This window comes from Penicillium daleae, assembly GCF_028827525.1.
Source record: "Penicillium daleae strain IBT 16125 chromosome Unknown utg000008l_segment0_segment0, whole genome shotgun sequence".
NCBI classification, from domain to species: Eukaryota; Fungi; Ascomycota; class Eurotiomycetes; order Eurotiales; family Aspergillaceae; genus Penicillium; species Penicillium daleae.
Genome location: NW_026623156.1, coordinates 6166311 through 6180714, shown reverse-complemented (window position 1 = coordinate 6180714; position 14404 = coordinate 6166311). Strand labels below are relative to the sequence as shown.

General features: G+C 44.9%; 3 protein-coding genes across 3 annotated transcripts; all 3 read right to left on the bottom strand.

The window, feature by feature from the left end:
- Positions 1-400: 400 nt before the first annotated feature.
- Positions 401-1538, bottom strand: N7458_010711 (uncharacterized protein; the record flags this gene model as incomplete). Its single annotated transcript, XM_056914093.1, has 4 exons — positions 401-552; positions 610-1108; positions 1271-1334; positions 1384-1538. 4 exons carry the CDS (start codon positions 1536-1538, stop codon positions 401-403), a joined length of 870 nt encoding a protein of 289 aa, XP_056762942.1.
- Positions 1539-5531: 3993 nt separating this feature from the next.
- Positions 5532-7236, bottom strand: N7458_010710 (uncharacterized protein; the record flags this gene model as incomplete). Its single annotated transcript, XM_056914092.1, has 6 exons — positions 5532-5582; positions 5644-6329; positions 6377-6464; positions 6543-6670; positions 6735-6960; positions 7024-7236. The coding sequence occupies 6 exons, from the start codon at positions 7234-7236 to the stop codon at positions 5532-5534; spliced, it is 1392 nt and encodes a 463-aa protein (XP_056762941.1).
- A 5986-nt stretch (positions 7237-13222) lies between these two features.
- Positions 13223-13762, bottom strand: N7458_010709 (uncharacterized protein; the record flags this gene model as incomplete). The annotated part of the gene is made up of 1 exon (XM_056914091.1): positions 13223-13762. The coding sequence occupies one exon, from the start codon at positions 13760-13762 to the stop codon at positions 13223-13225; it is 540 nt and encodes a 179-aa protein (XP_056762940.1).
- Positions 13763-14404: the final 642 nt, after the last annotated feature.

Sequence of the window (14404 nt, the reverse complement as noted above, 5' to 3'; positions counted from 1 at the left end):
GTTCAAGTGGTAATAATAGGCTCGGTTTTGTACTTAGTTGAACTGAAAAGTTTCTGATATTCTTGTCCTTGCGGATCGCAGTTTTGGAAAATTCGGCATTAAGTCTGATAGGAGCTGGGTGAGCCCAAATTACTATAAAGATTACAAACTCGGAGCCCTACACTCACAACCCTTCATTGACTATTTCAACGGTGGTATTATCCCAGATAATCATATCAGTAGTCCTGGCAAAATCCGTTGAGATGTTGAATTTCTGGTAGGAAGAAAGTCGCAAAAAGGCTGACGCGTTTGCTTTCTATCTGATCTCGATCGCCAACGGTGTCATTAAACTGTTTATTTACTCGGCTTGCCCTCAACTTGATAGTCTTCATTGAAGTGTCTTTCGCCAAGTTGAAGTTTTCTAGCCAACGTGAGTAACCCAGTCGCCTCGATAAAACATGGCCTTATTTATAAGTCCTTCCCTGGTCCAAGTATTCCGCCCTCGCTCTCGGAACCTTTCCAACTCATTTATAATCTCAATAATTCGATCTTGTGTCTCCCAGTTAACAGACTCTATAGTCATCATCAGAGCACTCTGTAAGATTGGAAGTCCAAGAGGCATACACTGACGACCATGCTCGATTAACATCCACACTCGCTTGCATAGATGCAAGATCTCAGCTTCAAGAATGAGTTGATCAAAAGGATCCGCCAGAGACCAGATAACCCGAAGAACGACGATGCTATACATTGCATGATAGCATAGAACCATTCCAACCGTAGTATCATCCATCTTGTACATCTCGCTAACCATGTCGAACAAGCATGTAGACTGAATGTATTGACAGAGTCGGTGAGCCTTTATCAGCGTGTCGAGTTCTTGACCGAGGTCATCCATAGCCTTCTTTACTTCTCGCGCTCCCTTCAGGAACACAGTTAGACTGGTTGTCCGACCATCGTTACACAAAATTGCCCTTTTCTCGCAAAGGAGTGTAGGCCAGTGTGTCATCTGTCGCAGGACACGATAGAATATAGCTTGAACCTCTGTTCGATTCTCCATATCATCCAGTTGCTGCCATTCTTCGGAGGCAAGGAAGCAGACCTTCCCTTGGACAAGTGCTTGATGGATCTACATTTGATTAGCTCAAATCAGGAATCATTATAAGGAAGTCGATATATACAATACAAGCATGGCTGTCAATTATGACAGAAGTGTCGGACATCTCCCCAGGCTTGGGTGGGCCTGTCTCCTGTATCAAGGTTGCCACCCCCGACGCGTGAATAAGCTCACCATTTTTTCGCCCGCCTTGCAAATATTTCTGATTGAAAGGAGCAAGACACTCGCCAAATACCGCCTATTCTCACATCAGACTCGCTGAGCATTCATGTGGATGGAAAACATACCTCAATTCGCTGAAAGAGTAGTACTGCGCATAATGTGTTGTAAGACAGCCGTTCCTTCGGGTCTTGAATGGCGCGTTGTATGTGGCACAAGGCCTGTGCGTATAGGTGGGGGTTGATTCGCGAAGGCCGATTTCCTCCTCGAAGCACTGCATCATGCGAAGCGAGAAGGCATGAGGTTACTGCGTCTAGCGCTACACTCGAGCCTATCCGCTGCGGAATTCTCCACATGAAGGCGCCCAGTGTTTTAAGACTGCACGATAGGCTCTCCATAGACAAGGAGCTAATCAATGTGTATGAAGGTCGCTCCGATGGAGATAATGTCATGTGTTTATTTAGCAAAGTTTTGTGGCGGGCCACACATCCATGCATATTTTGATCTTGTCGCTGAAATTTGACGGCCTTTGAAGGCAAGGATTTTGCCACTTGTTTCACTTGCTGGCCCTCGTCTATGATCTTGAGAGACGGACGTGGAGGGCACATACGATTACCGCGCTTGCAAGGCCCGCATACGGGCCAGGTCAGATCACACTGCTCTTTCTTCAGTACTAAGCATATCTAGACTAGTGCAAATGTCATACTTTTACTTTCCTCTGCTTGCAGGTACCACAGCGGTTGCTTTTGATAGCGCCGACCATTTCCAAGATTCTGCCGGGCGAGTGATTGATTCGGTTCTTTGTGCAATTGATAAAAGTGAACAATAAGATTGGGTCATTGGGTGGACGTTCATGGGAGAATAAATGCTTTGGAGTCTAAGTCGACTTTCGTCCTGCTGGAAGGAAGCATTTGCGGCTGAGATTTGCTCGATGTGCCTTGTCTGGTCATGTGACGAGATTTCGCCCTGGCTGGTGGCCTTATTAACTTTCACGACTAGCACCGCCCTATTTTGGGCACTTCACTCACAGAATGTCAAACAATCCTGTTTTCAAAGTACAATGTACTTGATGTAAAGTGGATCATTTTTTCCAACACCCTTTTTGGCTTAGTCTTCGAAGAGCTCAATATTCGGTCTATGCTGCCGCAGGCTCTAGTAAGGCTAACAACCCAGTTAGTTATTACGTTAGTGAAGACAATGTTTGAGCTTCGCAAAATGGTGCATTAAGGGTAACGATCTACAGTCCACCCCACTCTACTGATCCAGAGTTCTGAACTCTGAGAAGTCATTGCAAAAGGGTAATTTCAAAATAGCCCAAAATATGCAGGTTTTGCAGAAGGCACTTAAGTAGTCACTAGAGAAAATAGAGATCACCAATTGGCGGATGCCTTCCTACTCATCCAGGTAGTAGGCCAACACACCAGAAACATGGCGCTCATCCGCCATATGGATCTTCCGCATTTGCCTCAGAAATGTGGTCTTTCATAGCTCTGAGGCTCGATGTAAAAAGAAACTGATTCAGTCATATACTGCAATTTGTAAACTCCTTTTTTGTTTGGGATGGCATCATAGTGAAATAAATAACAAATTCAACACGAATCGCCGTTCCAACTCATTATTAATTTTTGTCCCATACTGCGTAGTCAACCTCTTTCAATATTTTCTTATCCCCATTCCACCACATTAGACTTGCACATGATAAAACTGCGACTTCCCCTGTTTTGAATGGAATACCAGGCATGTCTTGCCGTAATTGAAACTTTGACTTTGATTCCCACACACAAAAGTCGTGTGCACCATGAACCGAAATAGTTTCAATAGTTAGATTATTGAAAGCCTCGAAGAACTCGGCAAACAAAGTTCGAACCGACACTTTATCCATATGGTAGCGCATTGCGCCTGTTTCATACAAGGGACCGCTTTTAGCACATGTTCGTTCCTTAAAAGCATTCTTATATCAAGTTTCATAAAAAGCAGACTTACCATAGTCCGTATAATCCAGTCCTTCGTCAACAAAGATATCCATAATAGCGTCTAGGTCACCTCGGTTCCAACAATTCACGTACTCATTGATTGTACCCAGCATATGGTTCTGAGCGGTCTTGAGCTTGGCTAAAAAATCAATATCGTGAGACCCTGGGCACATCTTTGGCTACCTGTAGGTATTCTCACTCATATGGGCCAAGTGAACAAAGTGGCATCTCTCTATCTAGATATATTTCTTGCTGTTCACAGAATTAAGAAGCGTCAGTTTCAGTTCGTAAGTGGCGTAACGCAATACGAGCATACCTTTGACTTTCGCAAAATCACCCAAGAACTGATTAGTCGCCCCCAACGGCGGAAAATTAAAGATGAACACCTGTACTAGGCCAGATAGAAACCGAAATGCAAATTAGTTATAATCATGGTTCGGGAATAAGGAAATTTCTTGATTCAAGCTAAGTTGCGATGCTGACGTTGGGTCTGCGCTGACAATAACGATAAACATAAAATTGAAGGCCCCGATCTGACTCTTCAACATGCAGAGTGTGACCTCAAAAATTCGCAAAATGAGTCGAGATCAGGAATGATCTCTCTCCACGGCTGACTTTCGGAGTTTCTCGAAATTCAATCGTTTCAATAACCAAAATGGAAGGTAAATAGCTAGGTAGGTTGCCGCTGTTCTTTTCCACTTATGACACTTGGTAAATCTAAGAGGCAAAACAGAACATAAATAAAGCTCAAATCCCCTCTCAATTTACTCTGATCATACCACAACAGCAATATCCAAGAAACTCGATTTATATCCTCAAATCTTCGACGTTCAATCTCAGTGTGCACACAAACACAATGCAGTATCTCTCCATCCTCACTGCTCTGATTGCCTCAGCACCCAGTGTACTTAGCTACACATTCACCACCTGCAATGCGGGCTGCACCGACACTGGATGTGGGGGGAGGGTTACCTCTTGGTCCATCCCCCCGGGCAGCAATCAAAACATTCCTGGGACCCAATGCATTATCTGGCCCGCCAATGGGGAAGCTGGGTCGTGGGAAGTGTGTAACCGTGACAATGGCGGTGGCTCTTGCACAAATGGTGGCAACATCAACTGTTTTGATGCGGAGGACTCGTCTGGAAGGAAAATCTGCAACACTGCGGGGACCCAGTCCATCGAAATATTCTCTTAAGAGACCAATTCCCGCTCCCTCTGCCTACGAGCCCCAGATACCACAATCTGCAATTTCCTTCTCCCATCATTTGTGAGCTCGTGAACACATACTAAGGGCAGGCAAAGACTAAAGATGGTGCTTATGGAAGATGGCTGAAGTTGATCATCATGTCGCAAATTGCGTTTCACCCGGTCATGTTTAATCTCAAGACATATGTTGGAAGAACACGATCGGATAAGACTATCATCACTTGAATACTTTCATTCATTATTTTCAAGTGAACAATCACAAGATATATTTTTCGAAATTCGGCACATGAGTTGTGAGTAGATATTTGAACAGTTAGATAGGCTAGGGAAGTGATGGCAGCCCATGCGCAAGCCAACACGGCACTTATCTCCGAGTAATCCACCAGTCGTTTCTCAACCATAACCATTTGTTTTGTAAAAAGAATGTTCGTGAGCTCTTTTCTGCTATTAAGCCGTAATATCACCTCAGACTTCTTTCCACCCATGTTATGTCAATAGTGAGTCGATATCATTTATAAGCCTATCCTTATTAGCTGTTTGCGACAGTTGAAGTGAGTCTGATAAGGTGATACAAAGTGCCATCAATTCAGACACCATAAGCATCCTACATTAAATAATGCCTTGTAAATTACAACTCTTTCAGGAAGTGACGTCTGATGCAAGTAACCAAGCGGCACAAGATCAGAATGTAGTCCTAACAAGGAGATTAGGGATTATGGAAAATTCATTTATTTTCAGGTTCAAGGCACTATTCGCTGTATGGGAAATTCTGGGTTTAGCCCCAATTAACTAGGTGGCCTAACTACATTACATCCCTGTTTTGATCGGAAATCAATTTGGGCTTTTTATCCAGGCTCATCTTTGCCATTGATCCAAGATTGCCTTAAATTACAACAGCTGCAACGCCCATGAAACAAATTGTCAAAAAAGCCAGTATACTTTACAAAGCATAAAGGTCTATAGATTAAAACTCGACCTATCGCCAGCAGAGAGTCACAAGTCGATTCCGCTGGCAACAATGAACAAATGCGAAACGTTCATAAATTAGGTAAAAATGTTGTCAGGCCTTACCTGCAATGGCTATCAAAGCTGGACAATCAAGATAGAGCAGACCAGTCCTTGATGTATTGAACGATAGTGGAACGAGCCTAGCACACATCACCCGTCAGTTAAGTTAATACATAGTCAATGGAGTAAATTCCCTTTTACCTGAATTAAAGCATCTGGGTCCAGCGGAGACTGCGCAATCATATCACCCGTGTGCGCCATACCAGAAACGAAGATCTTCCGAGCGGCTCGGCGGCTGCTTTTCAAAGGAAAATCATATGGAAACAGTGCAGTCAAGGGATCGTACTGGCCCCAAAGACCAATGAAGTTTGTCAGATTGGAGATTTTCTCCAAAGAATAATTATATTCTTGTTCGAGGACAACTTGGGTCAACATTTTGGTCTTCCCTGGGCCGAACATGGTGCCGCAGGCGTACTGGGAGGCGTTTTCAGCGGGGAATATGGTGTTTTCCGGGGTGTTGTCCATGGAAATCGGAAAGTATGTGCAAACCATGTGAAAGTAAGGGCCTTCTTGCACGCCTCCAGCTCCCCCTACCCCAGCCGAGCCACCAGCTGCCCAGTCAAAGCAGTTCAGCTGGGCCATGTTCACGGATTTCGCATAGATAGGTGTAAAGGCCACCAATGCGGCTAGCGGATCAGAAGAATGAAGTGTTTGATTCACGATGTATTGGATGGGAAATGAAACGTTGGCCACGGCTGCCATTGGGAAGTTGAATTGCGATAGTCGTTGCAGCCCAGATGCGAAGATGGTGCTCAGAATGGCGATGTCAGTCGCATTTCTGGGCTCGGTACAGAGATTCAGCTTGGTTGTAAGTTCATGTGTTCTTCCTTGTGTAGGTTAGCATTGATTTCTATGAAATTTGTGCCGCACATACCTGAAGTATAGTATTTCAATAGTTCAGAAAAAGTACCATTGATCCTGTCCGCCGCAGTCTTGGACATATCTTGAATCACATTATTCACCTGTCAAGTCAAGTCCTAGTTAATAAATCTTCCCTTGTCCGTGTAGTGAAGAAATCAACTTGCCCAAAGAGCTTGAACGTCATTGTATGTATTGTTAGGAAAGTCCGCTCCGTTCAGGTATAAAGGAAACCCTGTTGCGACAGCTCCGTCAAAAATGCCACCGTGGTTAAGACGGAGCATCGTGGCCAGGTAGCCCCCGTAGGATCCTATTTCAACACCTGTTAGCTAAACTAGAGCCTAAAATATCATGCCTTGGCTTAAATATCAGACCTCCGAATACAATGGTCTTCGCGTTGGTGAACGTGGAGTTTTTCTTGATGAACTGAACGAACTCAACAGAATCCATCATCACGTTGTTCAAGGTGAGATAATCCCAATTGTATGTGAGTGTGCTGTTGATTGGTCCGAAAGGCAAGCTATCTCCAAAATAACGATGTTCAATTTGCACAAGAAGTCCGCCAGTCTCGTTGGCATAATGCGCAAGTGAGTAGTCGGACTATTATCCAATGATACAATATTAATCAAGGTGTACCTGATTGAGGACAGGTGTTGTACTCACCAGACAGCTGATCCGGTCATTTTCAGCCCCCTGATAGAAGAGTATTGGACCACCCGACTTATAGAAGTCGTCGATAATTTGGTACTGCTGCTTGAATGTTTTCATGCTCTTTCCGAAATGATCGACCTTCTGCTCCCGAAATTGTGTATCGGAATAGTCACATTGCAGCGAGAACCCAATGTTCGAAAACATTGCTAAGAAAAGAAGCTTCATTAACAGAAGATGTGCGGGAAGAGGAGGCATGTTGGTATCTCGTTGATTTAATTGGCAATTGTTGTTGAAAAAGATTGAGGAACGCTGGAAGTTCGATCCTATTTGTAGTTCGGTCGCGGAAGGAGGCAAGAATAGGATTTTAAGGGGCTAAATCTTTGAGTATGTCAGTGTGTCCTGGAATAGCCAGCAGATACTAGACTCTAGCCAGCCCAGAACCTTTTCTTGTAGATGGCTTTGCGAGAAGACCCGCCCGATCAGCGAGTTGTCATTGATGTGGGGGCGAATCCCGTCCAAGAAATAACGGAGGCTGAGACTTCAAAACGGTGCGACGCAGACGTATAGCTACGAAATGACGTTTTTTGACTGGCTCAATTTGATTTTCTTATTTGCTTAGACCGTCAATATTCTTAGTAGACCTTCTTACTTCTACCGATAGGCTTGCGGGAAAAGCACGGCTGCATGCAGATCTCCACGGTGCTAGTGAAGATCATTACTCAAAAGATGTCGATTTGCGAAGGCTTATCCTATGCAGGTCACTGGTATTGGATAAACTTGTACATGGTCAGCGTTTCTCTTCAAAACAACTGGCTATTCCTGCAGGTGACTTTAGTAATGCGCGGGTTGTAAAATCTACCTGAACGTGCGAGTCAGCCTCGGCCCTGCTTAAGCCTTGATTTTCACCCCCCTCTGGTGTGGTGAGCCTTGCGCTATCCTCAGCGTCACCAAGCTGTGGGTGACCCTTATACCCACCAAGCCTAAAGAACCAGCTGTCCTACCCTATTTTGTATATAAGAAACTTGTATGTCACTTTTAATTACACTACTTTTCACATGGCTCAATCCTGCGAGCTGAGGATACAGTAATTTTCTTAAGAACTCCGCCCTAAGAATTTACTTTGCAATTTGTCCTATATGTACCCTAGTATTCATTTTACATCCAAGGCATTTGTTTGGGGATTCTTTGATGATAGGGATCAAATCGCAGAGTATATGGGTTGTCTTGAGGGGAAATTATCTTTGCCATAACCTAGACTATCATGCCACTGTAGTAAGAGTACATATATGTTGGATTTTTATCAAAATAATGAAGGATATGCCTAAGAAACAAACCATAACCAGCAAATTCCCAGTGATGATAGGTAAAGATCGCCGTAGGCTGTGATAAGGTAGTGACCAATCCTACCAGCGTCGAAGACCGTCCAACTTGCGTTTTTCGTAGATGGGAGTTCCATCCATGTAGTTATCGAGACTCCTCACTAATCGATCTTCCTAACAAGCTCTGAGAGGCGGAGTTGGTCAGATCAATGTGATATACACGTAACGGAGAAGTTACTCACGCAGCAGCGGCAATTCCCACTCGTTTCTTACGATTCTTTTCCGCAACTTCAGGTCCATATCTCTCCATATCTTCTCGATATTTTCGGCCCTTCCGCCCTAATCCTATACCACCTCCTGAGGGTGATACAGATACAGGTCGTGATGGAGGGTGACTGCTCTCTGTGTTCTTGCGTCTCTTGCAAAGCAACGGTAATAAGAAGAGACACATATCGTCAACGCTGCAATGAGACTGTGGGATGTCGCTCTGGGCGTATGAGCGAGTGAAACTACATTTACTACTTAGGTTTCCGGGTGATTATATAGCTGTCTCGGAGCTCTTCAGGCACACCTCGTTATTGGTTATTTGAAGTGAGGATGATCCTTGGCGCGATGATCGCTTCAGACCATTATTCATCTCCGCGCTAGACCTATAATGTGTCAAATTGCGAGCGGGGGCTGAGGCGCGGCGGAGACGCGGCTGAGGAATAATACGAGTTCCCCACTCCACCTGCAAGCTGGTCCGAGTCTAAGTCAGCCCTGTTCCAGCCACGCAATCTTAAAACCATCCCAAAGTTGCATAATTTCCGAGTCATATTATCTCTCTTATTGACGCAAAGGTTTATCACATTGGGACTGGACAACATGGTTGGAGCCCTGGCAAGCAACCGCTGTGAGACGTGTCGACATCGGAAAGTCAAGGTGGGCCCGTGGCATGGATTGTGAGTTAGGTTAAGCTACTGGAGGCAAATACTCATCGACGAGAGTCTAGTGTGACGGACATTGGCCTGTGTGTGGTCCATGTCAGCGAGGCAGCCGGGTCTGTCCTCCACGACCTTCATTGAAAATCATTGACGATGGGGCGAAATACCGGAAGGCGCTCACGAGATCTAAGAGTGAAGTGACAAAAATCCACGAAGGCGAAATCATATCGTCAAATAATGACTCATTACAAACATCAAACAATGTTCAGGCACATGTTTCAATGAGTGCGTCCGAAAAGCTGTCGTGCCGTGTCATTGCAATGCTGCAGATTGAAGATCCTTCTTTTTCCTTGCGAGTAGTCGGGGACTTTATTTGCCAGATACCGCGGCTGTTGGGTCATTGTCAAGCGATCGATGCGACAGCTCTATGTGCAATTACCTCCTACGAGCATTTCCTGAGAGGTAGTGATCCATCCAGACGCATAAACCCTGATTTATACGGTCGCGCCTTGCAAAGCTTGCAGCGTTCGCTTAATAACCCCGAAGAATGGAACTCTTTGGGTACCTTATGCAGTGTAATATTATTACATCGCCTCGAGGTGAGTGACAAGTATATTGCCGTCTCTGGCACGCTCCAAGGAAGATACTGTCTGAACGAAACCTCCCCAGGCGTTGTTCGGAAACATACGGAGGAATGGTATCAAGGTTCATGCCTCTGGCCTAGCTGCATTGTTGCAGAAGAGAGGGCCTCCAAAAAGCGGCAATGCAATGGAAATACAAGCCATCATGGATAGTCATATCTCTATTGTATGTTGAGACCCAACTTCAGGCGTGTGTGGATATTAAAATTTCGCCCCATAGATTCAATACTCAGTGACTGAGAAAAAGGACTGCTTCCTGGCATCTGAAGAATGGGCCAGCGCGCTTGACACGCGAAGTGCAATGCCGGACCTCAAGCGCATTTACTTCAGATTAATGCGGTCAATGGCTCTGTGGCCCACACTTGTTCGAGCAAAATCAATGCTTCGAATGAGGGACACACCTATAGATGCAGCTGTGCTATCGCAAAAAGCATATGCTGCTTGGGGGGAGCTGCAACAGATCAATGAAGAGCTAAGTAAGCTTGTATACGAGCAGGGACTACTTCAAGAGGTACCATCTCGTCGACTGAACGATCCACTTCCCAGTATGTTCGACGTCAGGGAGACAATGGCGGCAATGGCAGTCTGCCATTATGCTATTTTTAGCATCGTGGTCTGTCGAGTTTTAGTAACATTGAGCACGACTACGCCGACGGAGATACAGGAGCTTGAATCACATATTCTTAGGCAATCCTATCGGGTTTGGATGCTCATGGAATATAGTAGACTCCACAAGCCGTTGGGTCTTCCCGCTATGCAGGCTGCACTGATATTCACATATGAGTCGGCACATGATTCGAACATCAAGCGAAACATCCTTGAAACACTGAATGATCTTGATTATTTTCGAAAACAGGAAGATTATCTCTGGGAAGAGGAGCAAGTACTTCACATCATACGATCATTGCTAGGTTGAATCTTTTTGTTCAATTTTGAAGGGTCAATCGCAGGATATGGCTGGGAATAACCGGGAGTCTTTGTAGATAGGTAATCATCTTCAACTGCCAGTCCTCATGGAATTATACGCCTAGTATGTGTCATTGATGCGATCCCGGTGCCACTCATCTATTCATCCGCCTCTGTCTTCATGTTACTTATCTTCGAAATTCCCCTGAATCGCAAGGTAGTCTCAGTCATGACGACTACCTCTCGCGGGATCTGAATCGTATCCTTAGCCTTGTTAATATTGTGGTTTTAGCATATCGGTTAACACCCCGGAGTCATTGCTCTGCCCTCTAATTATTTCCTAGATGACCAATGTACAACAGGGAGAACGAAGCCATTTGCTTAGCCTAGTTCGCCACTTAGTAAGCAGGTGAACGGATGGCAAGCAAAAGGCGAGGGGTATGCTAACTATTAGGGAGCGCCGACGACTCGGCTATGTCTTAGTTCCTGGGAGCTTAGCGGCTTTTGTATCTCGAAATCCTTCGCTGTGGAATCTCGTAGTGACCAACAAAAGCTACATAGTGAAGATCTCCGCCCCACTTACCATACTAGTTACAAAATGCGAGTTTTGGGCTGTGAAGTTCAGAATGCCGTCTTATTGGAAGAATCTCTGTTGAAAATTTCGTTCTGTCCACCTGACACGATTAGCTTACATCTTGTCAATTGTCTTCTTTAACGAAGGATTGTGACTCTCATCGGGCTCAAGAATTATCGACTGATGGCCGTTTTATCGCCTTTACCGTGATCTCAAATCCGTTCAAATCCGCTCAGATCCGCTTTTCTCGATTCTGAGTCATTACATTGAGAGCTATTTCAGATCCGCTAGAACTACCAACGTGAACGTGTCCTATCTTGAATCAAGGATACGTATCGATCCCGAAGTTACAGAAATCTATACGTTCGTCTGAAGGTGATCAAGATGCAATCTCGTGAATATACGTTCAAGCAAGAAGACGAGGTCGAAGCGCTCTTAGCCGATGTTCATTGGCAACCAAATCTTGCTGGACAGGGGCATTTGAGTCGCCCAATAGGTTTGTCTCTCTCAATATCAATAATCACCTGAAAAGCTGCAGTGTTGACGATGTATACGATGGTCAAGTGATCATCTTCCATGGCGGAGGTTTCGTGCAAGGATCCAAGGCGATCATTCCCAAGACTCAGATTACGACCTTAGCTCGTTTTGGATTCATCGTGGTCGTACCCAATTACAGGCTTTGTCCACACATTTCTGTCTACGACGGACCACTCGCGGACTCGCTAGAATGCATGCGATGGACTGCTTATTCTTTACCTGACAAATTTTTCCGTGACGTGGACATCTGCATCGATGCAAATAGGATCACGCTGATGGGCCATTCATCAGGTGGCTCGCTTGCGTTGCTGGCAGTACGCCTTTCTCCATTTCGGGTACAATTTGCGAAACATTTCTCACAAAACCTTTAGACTCAAAGTCCTGTTCCAGTTGCGGCAGTGCTCGACTTTTATGGTGGGAAGTACTATTCGGACCCAGTCTGGCACTCTCCAACCCCATTTTTTGCCGATGCTCCACAGTATCCCCAGTCTTTGACCCAACAAGTTTTCTCCGGTCCGCAAATCTCAGCTGCAGTTCCATCTGTTGAAACAGGCAATGTCTCACCCCGCGATGCTTGGCTGTCAAATGCATTCAAATCCGGACAACACCTTTCTCTCGTGACAAAAGATGGGGATTATGATCGGATAGATCCATCGAAAGTATTCTCTGGTTTCCGCCCTCAATGTTTATTCATGGGACGGCAGATACAGTGACGCCATTTCGTTTAAGTGAACAGGCTCATGAGGAGCTGAAGAGCCTCGGGGTTGAAAGTCATCTTCTTCCGGTTGTTAATAAGAACCACATGTTTGATATTCCTTTGTCCGAAGGCGATGATCTCTATCAAGATTATGTCCTACAAGGATTGAAATTCCTTGCTACAAAGGCTGGTATCAGCTGTCCTGGTCTTGATTAAATTCAGTCATATGTCTTCGATGATATTCATGGCATATCTCGTGCTTAAATTCCTGCATGCTTTGGTTTAATGAAAATTATGAGAATGAACCACACCAAGATAGCGTAATAATACAAATTCAAACAGCAGAATGATTGAATGGACTTTACGGCTTGATAATTTGGAAAATTAAATTGCAGTTATATTCAAAATGCTTTATTTCTGAGAAATAGGGAGTATGCGCATCCGGGGGTTTAGCAAGAACAGGTTGCGTTACTAAGTTGGCAAGGAAGATAGAGAGCGGAAAATAGAAAGAGAGAGAAAAAAAGAACATAAAACAAAAACATGGTGACTTACCAGTCCTCATTCATCTGTGTCCAAAAGTATCATCAGTAGAAGGCTTAGTACAAAGGACAATCCTACTGAATCTGCTCAATGTCAAACCTTAGATGAGGAGAGGCATAGATATCATGCCAAAGCACAATTCGTGCAATCCGCCGAGTGCCACGAGCAAATGCATTCAAGACAAGATACGCAACAATTTTGCCAATGGGAGTACCAAGCATGACTTGAAATTCAGGGGTCTCGGGTCCTATAACTCGGGGGTTCGGGGTGTTAGAGGGCCAAAGAACGCCAATGATAAACCCACGAGTAATCGGGTTGGCAACGTCAGTCACAAACACATACCTGAGAGTGTCAATATTGAAGTCTTTCTCGTAGATAGCCTTGGTAATTTCGGAAATATATGGGAATCTGGACCCTCGAGGACGATTGACGTCCTCCAAGAAGACCACACCCTGTGTAGCGCGGCCTGACCACCAACACACCTCGAACGGCTGAGTAGGAAGGGACTTCTTGATGGAAGTCCACCGATATGAGTTTCCCGTTACATGAGGCACGTCAGGGGGTAGAAATGTGGACTGGGAGTAGTTCTCCGGCAAGTCGACCCGTTGTTCCATGACCTCCCATTGTTCATTCGTAATTCCAACGAAAGTCGAACTTGAGAGGGAGATTGGGCAATTTACCATTGGATTATTGATACATTCAAGCAGGCGTTTACCTGCCTCCCGTTGGCAGCTGTAATTTTGCAGCGAGTCGGATGCGTTGAAAGGGCTAATGCTAAGAGGATTCTCGTTAGCAAGTGCTTTTCCGGACTTTTCGGAACTGTCTCTAGTTCCATTTACTGAGGTTATTGGAGTGACTGATCTAGGTGGACTAGAAGAATCTGAACCTCCCGTGAAGAATTTGGGATGGGAGAGTCTTGGCAGCGACTTTCTTCCCCCAGGGGGGCCAGTAGACTTACCAGACATGTCGAATTCAGCGACGAAAATGAGAGTAGAACTAATTTGTATCAGGATCTGATTGTGGACAGGAAGGGTGATGCACGAAGGAGCTATGCCAGGATTTGGGGGCCTTTATATACCAATGTTCTCACCACCGTGCCAGAACAATACCGATGCATTACAAAGAAATCTGAAAGGCATTAAAAAAAAAAAAGATCGAGAGTCTTGTTGTCAAGACAATGAAGAAAATGTCAATAAGAAAAGTACAGTTAAAAATAATCTTCGAGACAAAGCATTGCGGGGAATATAGAGATTGTT